The sequence below is a fragment of the Mauremys reevesii genome, linkage group 1, assembly GCF_016161935.1.
Source record: "Mauremys reevesii isolate NIE-2019 linkage group 1, ASM1616193v1, whole genome shotgun sequence".
In the NCBI taxonomy this organism is placed as follows: domain Eukaryota; kingdom Metazoa; phylum Chordata; order Testudines; family Geoemydidae; genus Mauremys; species Mauremys reevesii.
Window position 1 is genome coordinate 198627471 of NC_052623.1, and position 15394 is coordinate 198642864.

Consider the following 15394-nt stretch of genomic DNA (forward strand, 5'->3'; position numbering starts at 1 on the left):
AATTGCAGTCAGAAATACGTTCAATTTTAGGGTCTCTAAGGACCCTGTTCAGGAAGATATGTAAGCACACCCTGAACTTCAAGCTCAATAGTAGGACCATTGATTTCAAAAGGAGAACTCCATGTGCTTAAAGGTAGGTGCTTAAATATCTTCCTGAATAGGGGTTTGTAGGTTGAACTTGTAAATGCTATGAACATGTATTACTTTGTACAGTATATTCATATTAAAAGTTTTCATAAGTCTTTGCTCATATTCAGCAACACAATGGTCATGTGCAGTTGTGTACGTGAAAAATGTTGACACTTTGTACTGTTTAGTTAGCTTGGCGAAGAGAAACTAGTTTGACCGGAAGCATCCCCTGACTAGATGGGGCACATAAAGTGTCTATAGTCCACTGTGAAAACTACTGGTAGCAGAGAAAACAGAGTAGTAATTACTTTTTGTGGAGGGGGAGGGGAGTCTGCTCTGCAACATGTTAGTTGCCTAGAAAAGTAAAAGGAATATATGATAGATCCAACCACAAAAGAGATTCCCTCGAAATGAAGTTGTGTTTAAACTATTGGTTGGGTTTTGGGCCCTAGTACTGATGTCAGCCCAATAAATCAAGAAATGTGTGGGATACTATCTCAAAAAATAGGACAGGGATTGAAAGTCTTTATTTATTTTTTATTTAGCATTAAAGGATAAATATACATGCTTGCTTTACATAACTCTGCTTAGTCGGTGAGTAACATGCCTACTCCCCATATTTAGTAATTAATGTATTGGATCTTCAGATACAGCAGTGAAATTCAGCACTAAGCTTGTAAATGGAAGCACTTGGGGGGAAAAAGTTACTGCAGACATGATACAGTCTAGTTTTCTTGCCTTAAGGGGTGGTACACTGATAGACTGTAAAGCATTAGTCAGAGTACTAATGTTGACAGACTATAGGCTACAGTAAAGTATTGCCAGATAAAATAAGGTCTGTTCTTTCATCCTTAAGAACTGAATTGAGCTTGCTTGAAATTTCAGGATAGTTTTTTGTAAGCGGCGAGTTAATACTGATGCCCTTATCGCTCTTTACCCAACTCTTTATCTAACATTACAAATAAAAGGTGTCAGAATTACAGATAGGAAGACCTGAAACCGTGACATAATTTCTGAATTTAAATCAAATTAGTTTTGATTTCTACAGTTCAGATGCAGATCTGAATTAATACAATGCAGAAGTGGTCACATACACATCATGCCAGTCAAAAACAATTTTTTTTGGTAGTTACTTTTACTACTACTCTGTAAGATGTGATCTTGTCCATTAGAGCTTTAAAATATAGTTGAAGGGCCAAATCTTGCTTGCTTTACTCACCAGTGTAGTCTATGGGAATACTCAAATGAGAAAGGCAAACAGAATCTGGCTTTTTGAAAGCCACTGGGTATACTACCTTGGCATTTCTTAGAGATGTTTCATCAAAGATTTTGATGACTGACACAAAAATCATGTGTATGAAAAGGTCTTGACCTAATTTCTTGCAGAGCTAACAAACAGAAAAGCTTCTGTTCATGCGTTTGTTAACAATGCAGTCAAATATCACTGAGAACTATGGTTTTGGATTTTCTGTTGTGTAGCTGTGAATGAGCATTGAAATGTAAGCCTAAAAGGCAAAATGTTATATTTGGCATTTTGGTGGTTTTAAGCTAACAGTTTAGAGAATTATGTTTTGATGATGATTTTTATTTAAAAGTCAACTTTAAAAAAACAAACACTCATTTGCAATGATGACCATGTTTTTTTATTTATTTATATATGTGTGTGTGTGTGTGTGTGTGTGTGTGTGTAATTCAGGCCACTAGTGGAATGAATTACTTTGTCCAGTAAAATATCTGTGGATGTGTTTCTGATTTGCACCAAGATCTCTTTACACATTGCCAGAATCTGATAGAGGGACCTTAGCATAAACAAGAATATGACCCTCTATTTAAAAGAATACTTTTGTTTTTGTGCAGGAATCCGATGGTCAGGGCTGTCCTTTCTGCCGATGTGAAATCAAAGGAACCGAACCAATAATTGTAGACCCTTTTGATCCAAGGGATGAAAACTCCAGGTGCTGCAGTATTATAGATAGTTTTAGTATGCCCATGCTAGACTTGGACGATGATGATGACAGAGAAGAATCTTTAATGATGAATCGGTTGGCTTCAGTACGAAAGGTAAATGTTTAACAATTGCATCATGCTGAATCAAATACATTTGTAAATCTGTAGTAACCAGTGAATAGTGTAATTGCACATTAAAAGTTCTTGTAGTTTACCGAATAGATCTCAGGATGCTGAAGAACTATGCATTTCATAAAAAACAATAGCCGTAAAAATGAATCAAAACAAGAGTAGAATATTCTTGTCTATTGAATAGGGAAAATGGGTCGCCTTCTCATATTTGGTAAATTGGGTAACTCATTTGAGTAAAGTGGAGCTACATCAGTTTATACCAGCTAAGAATCTGGCCCTGGTTTGGTATTAGGCTTTAAAAAAAAAAAAAAATCAACTTGTAGCAGGTTTATCTTTGGCCCTTCTCCCCCTTAATCATTGACCTTAGTTGGAATCCTTTGTACTCCTTGTTTTTGGTATAGTTGGCTGGATATTGTGAACCTTATTGCTTTTTTTTATTTACACATTTATGCCAGTTTATTTTAAATTGGTAGTATTCAGATTTTATTACTATACTGGGGTCCAGGTACTCTCATGGAATGTTATCTTTTTTTGCATCACTGTCTTTTAAAAAGTGCTTTTTGTACAAAGCCTTGTACAAAGGCCACATACTAGATCAAATATTAATTTTGGAATTATTTCTTCAACCTATAACAACTTAATTGATCATTTCCCAATCATTGTGTTTGCTTTTATTAAAGAGCACTCCATTCTTTTATCCCAGAATGTACGTCAATCAATGTCCTCATTTACGTACAGTATGTTTGGGGTTTAACTGCCATTTCTGATACTCTTCCAGACCTCTTATGTCAGAAGCATCATTATCTCTCTCTCTTGAAAAACTGCCTGATGTTGGGAACCTATTCACCACCACCTCTCTGCCTTTTTATTGCCAACCATACCCTAACTTCTGTGTGTGATACTGAAGAACTTTTAGCCTTAAGTTGATCGGCTTTCATAATATTACTTTTATGACCAGGTATAATACAATAGGCTTTTATCAGAGATAAATTGATTAAAAAACCATCACTAACCATTAAGTACCCAACAGTAGTATATAGTACAGTGAAGAGCAAGGCATAAACTAGATTATTTAATTTGAATAGTCCGTGTTCAGCATTTCACTCTGTTGCTTTAAAACTATTTTAAAAGCTTTCAAATTCATCCTCCCCACTGCCCATGAATCTTACTTTACATTCAGCAAAGGCCAGATGCTAATCATTTTAGTTCTGAAGACTGGAAACATTGTCTTTCCAAAGTGACTCCAGCCTTTTTCCGTTCTTGGTTGCCCCTGAAGTTTACAATTGAAAGTGAGTTGGATGAATTTCAGCCCAGTGTTCCCTCCTGATCTGGAAGGTGTTCTTGCAACGGCCTCTGCTTGGATTCAGTGCCAGTTAAGGGGTGCAAATACCTTTTTCCCCATGGCTTTTGCACTTGCTCCAAGTCTTCCTAGGTTGCAAAGCCAGAGACAGGATATGGTCCAACCACTTTTATCAATACAGTATCAATCAATCAATGCAGCTGTTAAAGGAACAGTCTGGAGTGTTACCCACACAGTTCCGGAGCAAGAGAGAGAGTGTCCCAAGGTCCCTGTGAGGTTGTTGGGGAACAGCTTCAGGGTTTATACAGAGCCTTTTGGTAGTGCTCTTTCAAACATTTGCTTCTCTCTTCAAATCACTTCATATTCAACATTTCTTCTGAGCCTGTTAGAAGAAACACTTTTCCCTGTGGCATTACATAGGTTTTAATCTTTTTCCATTCTTTATTGGTTTCAGTAAGTGCTTTTTAATGTGTTTGAGGCTACATGATGGCTCTGTCCCTCATGGCTCTATTGCACAATGTCGCTTGAGTTGCTTGTGCAGTAGAGATGAGATGGTAAACTCATTCATTTAGTTCTTTCAGCCAGTCCATGCTGCATGTGCCTTCCCATACTCTAAAGGTAAGTGTCTCAGAACAGATCATGTGTATTTCCAGAAAATTGAAGAGCAGTTTATAGGCACTGAAACCGATTTTACTGTTGTTCCCATCTCTGTGGCTGAACTGTGACCACCCATTCCTTCTGTCTGCTCCTAGAAATTTAAAATCGCTTTGATCCATTTGCTTTTTGCAGGGCATCACATAAGGTAGTAAAGACTTTCTTCTTACTGCTGTAGAATATTGCTGTATCAGGATACTTGCTTTCTTTAACACTATTGTGTTTTTTCTGTTGTCTTATTATTTCAATTTGTTGGTTGGCCTCCCAGCATATATCCCGAGAAAGGGAAAACGGCTCGTAGGTAGCAGTTTTAGACCGAGCTGGATGAGCAAGCGTCTTAGAGGGGTCATTAAGAAAAAACAGAAAGCGTACAAGGAGTGGAAAATGGGAGGGATTAGCAAAGAAACCTACCTTATTGAGGTCAGAGGGTGTAGGGAAGCAGTGAGAAAGGCAAAGAGCCGGGTGGAGATGGACCTAGCGAAGGGGATTAAAACCAATAGCAAAAGGTTTTTTAGCCATATAAATAGGAAGAAAACCAAGAAAGAAGAAGTGGGACCACTTAAAACTTTAAACGGAGTGGAGATTAGGGATAATCTTGGAATGGCACAATATCTGAACGAATATTTTGCCTCGGTCTTTAATGAGGCTAATGAAGGGCTAAGGAATAGTGGTAGAGGGACTGATGGGAATGAAGATATGGAGGTAGACATTACGGTATCTGAGGTAGAAGCCAAACTTGAACAGCTAAACGGAAGTAAATCGGGGGGCCCGGATAATCTTCATCCTAGAATATTAAGGGAATTGGCGAGTGAAATTGCAAGCCCGTTAGCGATGATTTTTAATAAATCTCTAAACTCGGGGATTGTACCGTTTGACTGGAGATTAGCTAATGTAGTTCCTATATTCAAGAAGGGGAAAAAAAGTGACCCGGGTAACTACAGGCCTGTTAGTTTAACATCTGTAGTATGCAAAATCATGGAAAAAATTTTAAAGGAGAGAGTGGTTACGGAGCATGAGGCCGATGGCAACTGGGACAAATTACAGCATGGATTTACAAAAGGTAGATTGTGCCAAACCAACCTGATCTCCTTCTTTGAGAAAGTAACAGATTTTTTAGACAAGGGAAATGCGGTGGATCTAATATATCTTGATTTCAGTAAGGCGTTTGATACGGTACCGCATGAGGAATTACTGGTTAAATTGGAAAAGATGGGGATCGAAATGAAAATCCAGAGGTGGATAAGGAGCTGGTTAAAGAGGAGACTGCGGAGGGTCGTATTGAAGGGGGAACTGTCGGGTTGGAGGGGGGTTACCAGAGGAGTTCCTCAAGGTTCGGTTTTGGGTCCGATTTTATTCAATCTATTTATCGCTGACCTGGGAACCAAGAGTAGGAGTGGGCTGATAAAGTTTGCGGATGACACCAAGTTGGGAGGTATTGCAAATTCGGAAAAGGATAGGGATATCCTCCAGGGAGATTTGGATGACCTTGTAAACTGGAGTATTAGTAATAGGATGAAATTCAATAGTGAGAAGTGTAAGGTTATGCATTTAGGGATGACTAACAAGAACTTTAGTTATAAGCTGGGGACGCACCAGTTGGAAGTAACGGAGGAGGAGAAGGACCTAGGAGTCCTGGTTGATCGTAGGATGACTATGAGTAGGCAATGTGATGTGGCCGTTAAAAAAGCTAATGCGGTCTTGGGATGCATTAGGCGAGGTATTTCTAGTAGGGATAAGGAGGTGCTAGTCCCGTTATATAAGGTGTTGGTGAGACCTCATTTGGAGTATTGTGTGCAGTTTTGGTCTCCCATGTTTAAGAAGGATGAATTCAAACTGGAACGGGTACAAAGAAGGGCTACTAGAATGATCCGAGGAATGGAAAGCCTGTCGTATGAAAGGAGACTTGAGGAGCTCGGTTTGTTTTCCTTAACCAAAAGAAGGATAAGAGGAGATATGATTGCACTCTTTAAATATATCAGAGGGATAAACACCAGGGAAGGAGAGGAATTATTTCAGCTCAGTGCTAATGTGGACACGAGGACAAACGGATATAAATTGTCAGTCAGGAAATTTAGGCTTGAAATTAGACGAAGGTTTCTAACCATCAGAGGAGTGCAATTCTGGAACAGCCTACCGAAGGAAACAGTGGGGGCGAAGGACCTCCATGACTTTAAGATTAAGCTAGATAAGTTTATGGAGGAGATGGTATGATAGGATAACGGGCTTAGTCAATAGGTCAATTAAGTGCCACACTGGTAATTAGTACAATGGGTCAATGATAGGATATTGTTAGCCTTTTTCCAGAGGGTATGGCTGGAGAGTCTTGCCCGCATGCTCGGGGTTCAGCTGACCGCCATATTTGGGGTCGGGAAGGAATTTTCCTCCAGGGTAGATTGGCAGTGGCCCTGGAGGTTTTTCGCCTTCCTCCGAAGCATGGGGCAGGGGTCGCTTACTTAAGGAGTGGGTGGATCGGCTTATGTGGCCTGCATCTTGCAGGAGGTCAGACTAGATGATCATAATGGTCCCTTCTGATCTCGAATTCTATGATTCTATGATATGGGATTTTAAATCAAATCTACATTGCTGATCCAGACTCATATTGTGCATATGAAATGCAGCAGCATAAATCTAGCTCTTACTACTTCATTCACACATGCTCATTTATTACAGGGATTTGTAGGGGCTGTCTCTCTATAGCTCCCTATTTGTGCACCATTAAATTAAAGCACAAACGCATCATCCCTGAAGAGCTAATAAATTGACTGTCCTAAATCACACGCTGGCCAGTAAAGGTCACCTAGCTGAGAACGCTGCAGTTATTTTATTTTTAAACTATTTTGCCCCATGTCCTAGCAGTGGCCAGATGTGGGCTGTGACAGGCACACCGGAGGAGGCAACTTCCAGAGATATGTCCACTCCACTGGGAGGGCTCATTTGCCTCGGCATTCATCACTGATGATAAACAGCAAGAGCATTCTGTTTGATCACTAATATCCTGGTGCTGTATCAAAGTAGAGGCAGTCTTAGAGCTAAGCACTGTCCTAAGCCACGAGGATGAAGCCCATGAATTGCACTTGGAAGCATATTATGAGATAGCGTAGAACATGAATCACAGATGCTGTATGCTCATATCATCCTGCTCTGAGGAAGGATGCGTGGGCATGTTCATCATTAACTGAAGCTCCTGAGTGGTCTCCTTTGAGAACTCTGAATAGAGCACATTGCAGTTGTTCAGCCTAGAGGTAAGAAAGGCCTGTGTACTGTGACAAGGTCTGCAGTCTCTGGCCAGCCAAAGATGGTTAAACACTGTTTTTGGGGAATCTGTGATTCCCTCAGGATACATTTTCCTACTCACCATTGTCAGCTCCATCTTATCGTATTGAAGGTAAGTCATCTGTCTTACAAAGTCCTATCTCCGCTGAGCAGTGTGGAAGCGAAGAGAACACAGAATCATAGTGCAGTAAGGAAGCAGCATGTTGATGATACTGCAACGCAGAATTGCTCACCATGACCTAGCAGCTTTGACATACATGTTTTAACCAGGTGGAGGTGGCAAGATAAAATCCCCCAGAACCCTTCAGTAGAGATTCTATGTGGAAGAAGAGTAGTTGCTTATCACAAACCACCTTGGTTTTTCTAAAGGAATCAGTGGAATAAACAGTTCACTTTTTTGTGGATCCTGTCATCTTAGCTAGGTACAGTAGAGCTCCTATTTTTCCAAACTAATTGGGTATTGAGAAATTCATAATTTTAAAAAGGTTTATAAAATTGAACATTTCAAAATTAGAGCAGGTGCGGTGCATAAGCCATATGATGCTTTACATCACTTTCTTCATATTCTTTGAACCATTGCAAGATAATTTCCAATGCATTTAAGGCATTGTAATGTGAAGGGATGTTGACTTGTTCAACAACATCAATTTCATCATGCAATTTTTTTTTTCCTTTGGAGAAAAAATGGTTCATATAATTGGTCTTTTGTAAGATTAGTACTCATAAATTGAGCATCTACTGTATTGCAATGAATCCTCAGCATCAGTTGTACTAAAGTCTGCTGAAAGATCCAATAAAATTTGTGTGTTCACCTAGTCTCTCTCTCTCTCTCTCTCTCTCACCAGGAAACTTATTTCATTAATGTTTCCAAGGTGTGTTGAGATCATTGGATCGCATCACTATGAAATGCTGATGGGAGATAATGCTGTGTCCATTGTGACTCTAAGCTATGGAGCTCTCTGCCTCCATGGAATCAGATCAACTAAATCAGTCACTGCTTGCAACATTCCTTTTCTCACCAGTTTTGTTTTGTTGTAATTAAGCTTTGTCTGACCTTCTTTTTTTTTTCTTTATCTTCTTTAGATGCATATCAGGGAATATATCTTTATAAATGTGTATGATACAGGTCTGGGTAAACATAAAATACTGTTTCTCTTTTTACGTTTAGAATAAATAATCCCTGTAAAGAAGATACTTGAATCTCCAATAGGTGGTTTGAAGTTGTGAATAATCCATCCAGTACGCCATTGTCACAATGGTTGAAATAAAAATGAGTTATCTGCCATATTATCTTCACCAGACCTGGCTTGATTTGCAGGCTGCTTGAAAAAAATCAAATAAAACAAAACAGAAAAAAGTCCAAATAAAGTTTATGGTTAGGAACAAATAATGTAGATTTATAGATGCTAGGATAATTGTATCAGCTGAATAAAAACATTACTGTTATGGTAAATCACAGAGGGGAAAGCACTAAGAGAATAGGAGCCCCATGCAGATTTTAGTAGGTCAAAGTAAATTAATATGCTGTGGGCACATTTTCTGCTCTAAAACCATGTGAAAAGTTACTTTGTCTGGGGATATCTGCAGCTCTCTAGAATTAATTTGATAGTTGTCTCAATGCACCAAAAACGGACTTTGGTTCACACTGTTGTCCTCAGAGTAGTTACGAGAAGTCAGCAAGACTGAAAGCTGCTATTTGTCATGAGAGCAGGCTCTGTACAGAGGATGAGTAAGTGTGTGTTTAATGAATCATGAATAATGAATCTTGGCTCTCAAGGATTTGGAGGGGTTTTTACTTCCCCTTGAACTAATGGCAAACTATTGTTTGTGCATTATTAATTCGATCTTAATTGCGGTGTCATATATGTTCTGAAATGTTGTATTGCCATAATGCTAGAGCAGGGGTCGGCAACCTACGGCACATGTGCCAAACACGGCAAGCAAGCCGATTTTGAGTGGCACGCTGCTGCAGTCCCGGCCCCCAGCCCCATTCAGCCCCCCTCACCCACCGCCCACCGCTCTCCCCTGCGGGGGCAGGAGGCAGAAGCTTGGTCCTGCGGCAGCCAAGCTTCCCCCCTCCCCCACTTCTTCCCCCAGTGTGATGCTTTCCTGCCCCTCCCCCTCTCCTTCTCTGTGCCAATCAGCTGATGGCCCTAGCAAGGGGGAGGGGGTGTGCACACAGCTCCGTAGAGGAGACAGAGAAGAGGTAGGGACGGGGCCTTGGAGAAGGGGGTGGAACAGGGCATATCCCTTCCAGCCCCCTGCCATGAGCTGCTCATGGCAGGGGGCTGGGAGCACCCCTACGAGCCGAGCACCCCAGCCCTCTGCCCTGACCCCCCACACACACACTCAGCCTTCTGCCTTGCACCCCCACACACCCTCAGCCCTCTGCCCTGCACCCCCACACACACTCAGCCTTCTGCCCTGTGCCCCCCAGCCCTCTCCCCTGAATCTCCCCCCCCCCCCCAGGTCTGGGGTCCCAGCTGCAGGCCCTGCTCAGCCCGCTGCCAGCCTAGGTGAACAGAACCCCAGGTTGGCGGCGCAAGATCAGCATTTTAATTTAATTTTAAATGAAGCTTAAACATTTTGAAAACCTTGTTTACTTTACATACAACAATAGTTTAGTTATATAATATAGACTTATAGAAAGGGACCTTCTAAAAACATTAAAATGTATTACCGGCACACAGAACCTTTAAATTAGAGTGAATAAATGAAGACTCGGCACACCACTTCTGAAAGGTTGCCGACCTCTGTGCTAGAATTTCAACTTTGACACAATGTGTAAGAGAAAACAATGGGGGAAAAAATGGACTCAAACATTTATCTTAACTAACTTCCTGCCTCCTCACAGGTCAGTGTCTTCTTGATGAGTCATCTATTTTATTGCAGTTTTGATCCAAAGATTATACTAAAGAACTGGAAAATCTTTGACTTCATAGTTCCCAGTGTCTGAGAGCAACTGGGGAGTTTCAGGAGGCATTGTACTGCCCCTTACAGTGGGCTCTAACTAACAGGCTCAGTTTATCCCTCTGTAAGTCTCCCATCACTTGTATTTGTAATTAACCTTCTTCTGCTCCTTCTCCTGTCATTTTTTGGTGGTTGTCTTATTTATTATTTGTTTTCTGTCTTCTGCTCTGTCTTGTCTAATTTTGGCCTCAGTCCTTCTACCCTTTAGGCACATAGGCCCAGATTTTAAAAGGTAGTTCGATATGGCTGTGCTCAGCATCTCAACACCTAACTTATTTAGGAGCCCAGATCTTGTTTTCAAAAGGGACTGTCAATGGACTTCAAACTCCTAAGTGCTTAAATACCTTTTGAAAATGAGGTTTGGGTTCCTAAGTCAGCTGAGCATTCTGATGCTAAGCACAGTAATGCCTAAATGCCTTTAAAAATCTGGGCCCTACATATTAACTTACGTGTGTAAGTAATTCCATGGCTCTACTCATGCACTTAAAGTTCAGCCTGTGTTTGCAGGATCATGACCTTGGACTGCAAATACTTTAGGATGGGGACTTTACTTTTTTCCCCTAATTCTGTAAAGCCCCATCGAAACTTACAGTGCTATATTAAAGTTAAATGATGATTAACTTTTTAAATTACTCCTTCCCTCCCTCAGGCCATTCTGTCTTCTGACATAAAAAGTCAGGGGCACAGTATTCAAATATACTCTCTTTGAAAGGGGTAATAAAATAAATTTCAATAGGGGCATTTCAGATGTGCTCTCTGCTTTCTGATGTAGCATAAACCAAATTTGTGCCACTTGTTTTTCATTTACTGCAGGCTGGCTAACCTGCACATCAATTGCACAACTTTAAAAACTTTTATAAGGTTTTATTTAAAAAAAAAAAAGAATGGGTCTGGCAGGCTGGAGTAGACAGCTGGATCTCATTTTTGCCGGTTTTGTTTTGCTCAAATGAGACCTCAGAGCAGATAGAACAATCTGATCCAGCTGTTCTTTTTACAGTTAAATTACTTCACATTTAATAGTGTTAGATTCACATGGTTACCAGTAGGTTTTGAAGTTCACAAACTAGTTAAGATTAATGGTGGTGATAACTATTTCAGTGGTGCTATAGATTTGGAAAGAGGGAAATGCTCAGTTACAAAATATAGGTGATCTCTAACCAGAAATACTAGATTTTAGGAGACCTTAAACTCTGAATTAGAGATGATTTAATTAATATACTAAACCCAAGACATTATAAATAATGCATTTGGTTGGACTGACTGGCCAAGATCAGATTGGCAGCCCTGTTTATGTAGAAGAATGTGTACTTAGCCATGTTGTTTCTATGTTGTTTTAAGCTCTCATACAACCTTGAAGTAATTCCAGATGATATTAATGCAACTGGGGTGTAATCACTCTTATGAAAACAACATGAGCTGCTCTAAATAAACCAAGTTTCCAGTAGGTTAATGAAGATTCAAGGAAACTTACTCATTTAGGAATCCCAAAAAGTCCAGTGCTGGTGCAGATCTGTTCAGAACGTCTTGGACATTTCTTGTTGCAATCCTTAAAATATTATTGTGTCTCCTTGCAGTACATTGTGATCCTCACAATTGTACTGAATCAATCATGTTTTCAGGCTTTAAAAAAAGTGTCATGCTAAGATTTGTAAAAAAGACTCTTGGATTCAAAAGCAGCTGATTTAGCAATTGGATCAGAACAAGATCCTCCGGGAGTTGTTGTAGTCAGTAATAGTTGCATTCTTATTCTTTCCTTATGTCTGCATCCACTAAGAGAGAATAGACATCGCATTTTGCTGCTAATTAACACATCAGACCGAGTAGCACAGTTTTGATTCACTGCAAACCTGAAAGATCATTCTGCAGTACTATTGCAAATTAAGTTGTAACTGCTTTCCTTTTGCAGCACTTGTGCCTTATTGATGAAGCTCATGTTGTTACAAAGGAGTCTGTGCTCTTTTCCTTAATATAATATTTATTGCACAGGTCTATATTGCAGCAGGCCCTCTGAGGGGTAAAGATTTCTGTAGTTTGTCATTGTCAGATTTATTCGTGCTTGTTTGTCTATTAATCACTTGTTGTTTTATAAACTGTTTCCTAGTCTAAGCTGATTAATCCCTCTATTCCTTTCACTGAGTAACATGTGCACAGAAATCTCCAGTGACATACACAAAATCTGGAATTCCCATTGCCTTGTATCTACTTTTAAGAAAGCATTTTGAAAGAGCTCATCTACTAGCTTCATATGTGTACTCATGCTATGACCAATAGCCTTGTTCTGCATACCCGTCAACTTTCATTTAAAATGGATGGGTATCTATGCACAGTTATAATTACTTCACGTGCAAATGCAGTGCAGCCATCTCTGTGGTGGAATGTCACAAAGTTTAACATCAAACAGCCATATAGCCAGAGAACACTGTTAATGTAATTACAGAAATTAGAATTTTGTGAGAACACTTGGTGCCATAGCCTGTCCTGGCTAAAGTACCCTGGGATTTTTTACTATAAATAGTCAGGACCTCAACTTTAAGACTTATCCAACATTCCAGTCTCCCTTTTCTTAGCACCATGTAGTAATGTTGATTTAGTGCTGCCTGGAAGGGAAGAGAAACAGTATTTTTGCAACACCTGGATTTTCCTTGTAGGTCATCATCCAACTTCTGGCCAACACCAGCTCACTTTAGTCTGAGGTCTCGTGTATTTGGTGGTAATAGTAAGGCTATAAACAATGACAGTTTCAGATAGGCTGAATAATTTTTCTGCTGTTTTCAACCAGGAAATTGAAGTAAACACTAATGAGAGCCTTTAGCAGACTTAATGATGGTATGAAGATTTCCATAGATGCATAAATTCCAAGGCCAGAAGGGACCACTGTGATCATCTAGTCTTACCTCCAGTCTACCACAGGACATAGAACTTCCACAAAATGATTCCTAGAGCACGTATTTTAGGAAGAACATCCCATCTTGATATAAAAATCGCCATGATGGAGAATCCACCATGACCCCTGTAAATTGTTCCAGTGGTTAATTACCCTAATTTTTAAAAATGTATACTTTATTTCCAGTTTAAATTTGTCAAGCTTCAGCTTCCAGCCATTGGATCATGTTATACCTTTCTCCACTAGATTGAAGAGCCCATTATTAAATATTTATTCCCCATGTAGGTATGTATGGACAGTAATCAAATCTATTAGCATTCTTTGAGGGTTTCAGCAAGCATGTGGGCAAGAGTGATCCAGTAAATATAGTGTACTTGGACTTTCAGAAAGCCTTTGGCAGGTCTGACACCAAGGCTCTTAAGCAAAGTAAGTAGTCATGGGATAAGAGGGAAGGTCCTCTCATGGATCAGTAACTGATTAAAAGATAGGAAACAAACGCTAGGAATAAATGATCAGTTCTTCGAGTGCTTGTTCATGTCCATTCCAATCAGGCGTGCGCATGCCACGTGTTCGACAGCCGGAAGATTTTTCCCTTAGCAGTATCTGTAGGGTTGGCCTGGACTCACGCCTTCATGGTGCCCAATATAAGGCCCTGCCAAACTGACCCCGACTCAGTTCCTTCTTACTGCCTGTGACAGCTAGCTGGAACTCCCTACTGCTCTTGCCTCGCAAGCATGTGCTTCGCAGTATCTCTATCCCCGTGTACATAGTTAGAATAGTAGTTATAATTAGTGTATTTTTTTCTTATAGGTTTCCTTTGGGGGGGAGGTCTTCCCTCCCAACATTTTCCCCTGGCACCAGGGTATGCCTCGGTCCCTGGGCTTTAAATCATGATCGGTCTGTGGCAGGTTATGCCAAGTAGTGACCCACACTCGTCGTGCCTTAAGTGTTTGGGTGAGGGGCATCTCAGAGACCGCTGTACGATATGTAAGGGTTTTTGCCCTAGGATCCTTAAGGACAGAGACCAGTGCCTCCGAGTTCTACTTATGGAGGCAGCTCCTCAGCCCCAGTTCAAGCGTGCTGTGCCTGACCTGGCCTCGAGCACCACATTTTCGGTGCGCAGCAGGCTGGCACTGTCAATATGTGAACCAGTGCCGAGATATAAGCCCTGAAAAAACTTGCCATTTAAAAAAAATGTTTACCAGTGTAATGTGAGTCAAAAGACACTAGTGTTCTCTAAGACCGGAGCGGTTGAGGTACCTGCCACCACCTCGTCCGGCGATGAAAAGGCAGCTGGTACTGGGATCTGATCACTGCCCTGTGCTCCTCTGGTGTCCCGTGTGCAAGGAGCACAGTTGGTGCCGGGGTCAGTTCTCTGAAGTCCTCTATTATCTGAGAGAGATCCCATGATGCAGTGTCATTAGTGCCTATATGAACCATCCCCAATGGATCCTGGGCCATCAGCTTCAGAATACTATCCAATCTTTGAGTGACATTTCGTGTCTTGGCTCCAGGAAGGTAGTACGCTGTCTTATTATCCACCTGTTCTTTTGATTCTTCTGAGTATTGAATCCCCAGCAAAGATGGTCTCTCTCCCTTGCGTGGCTGGAGAATTCTTTGTGGGTAAGCTTGCTTTTCTTATAGGTTGGGCCGAGCTACCATCGCAAGGTGTGTTCTGTACATATCACCATTTCCTTGAAACAGCTGAATCTTAAGAAGTATTTTCCACAGTTTCCATGTGAGGACTTGTTGACTGGAAACTTCCAGCTGTGTGGAATTTCTCCTGCTTCTCTTCTTTCTAGTACTCACAGCCTGTCCAATCTTGCCTGTCCACAGCCATGTGGAATGCCAATATGATTTACAAACTGCCAGGCCTACTCTCTGACATCCTCTCTTTCTGACTCTTTGATGGCTGGCTCCTTTCTTCCTTGAACCTGACGTACTGATGTTTCCCAAACGTGGCTGTCATGGAACTCTTCAAACCAAGAATCTTTTCCTCCAGCACAATCACCACCTTGCACTTCATGCACAGGAAGTATCTTCTGGTTTCAGGCAGGGGAGAAAACATGGTGCATCCATTGCAGGTTGTCATCACTTTTCCATCC

The 15394-nt window shown here is 40.8% G+C and overlaps 1 protein-coding gene across 7 annotated transcripts in view; it reads left to right on the plus strand.

Moving 5' to 3' along the window:
• The window catches only part of CBLB (Cbl proto-oncogene B), a 218035-nt gene that overhangs the window by 143989 nt on the left and 58652 nt on the right, over positions 1 to 15394 (plus strand). For all 7 annotated transcript variants that reach the window (XM_039487025.1, XM_039487043.1, XM_039487047.1 and 4 more), the window contains one exon: positions 1987 to 2190. In XM_039487025.1, coding sequence (XP_039342959.1) covers positions 1987 to 2190 — 204 coding nt within the window. The remainder of the gene's footprint in view (positions 1 to 1986; positions 2191 to 15394) is intronic.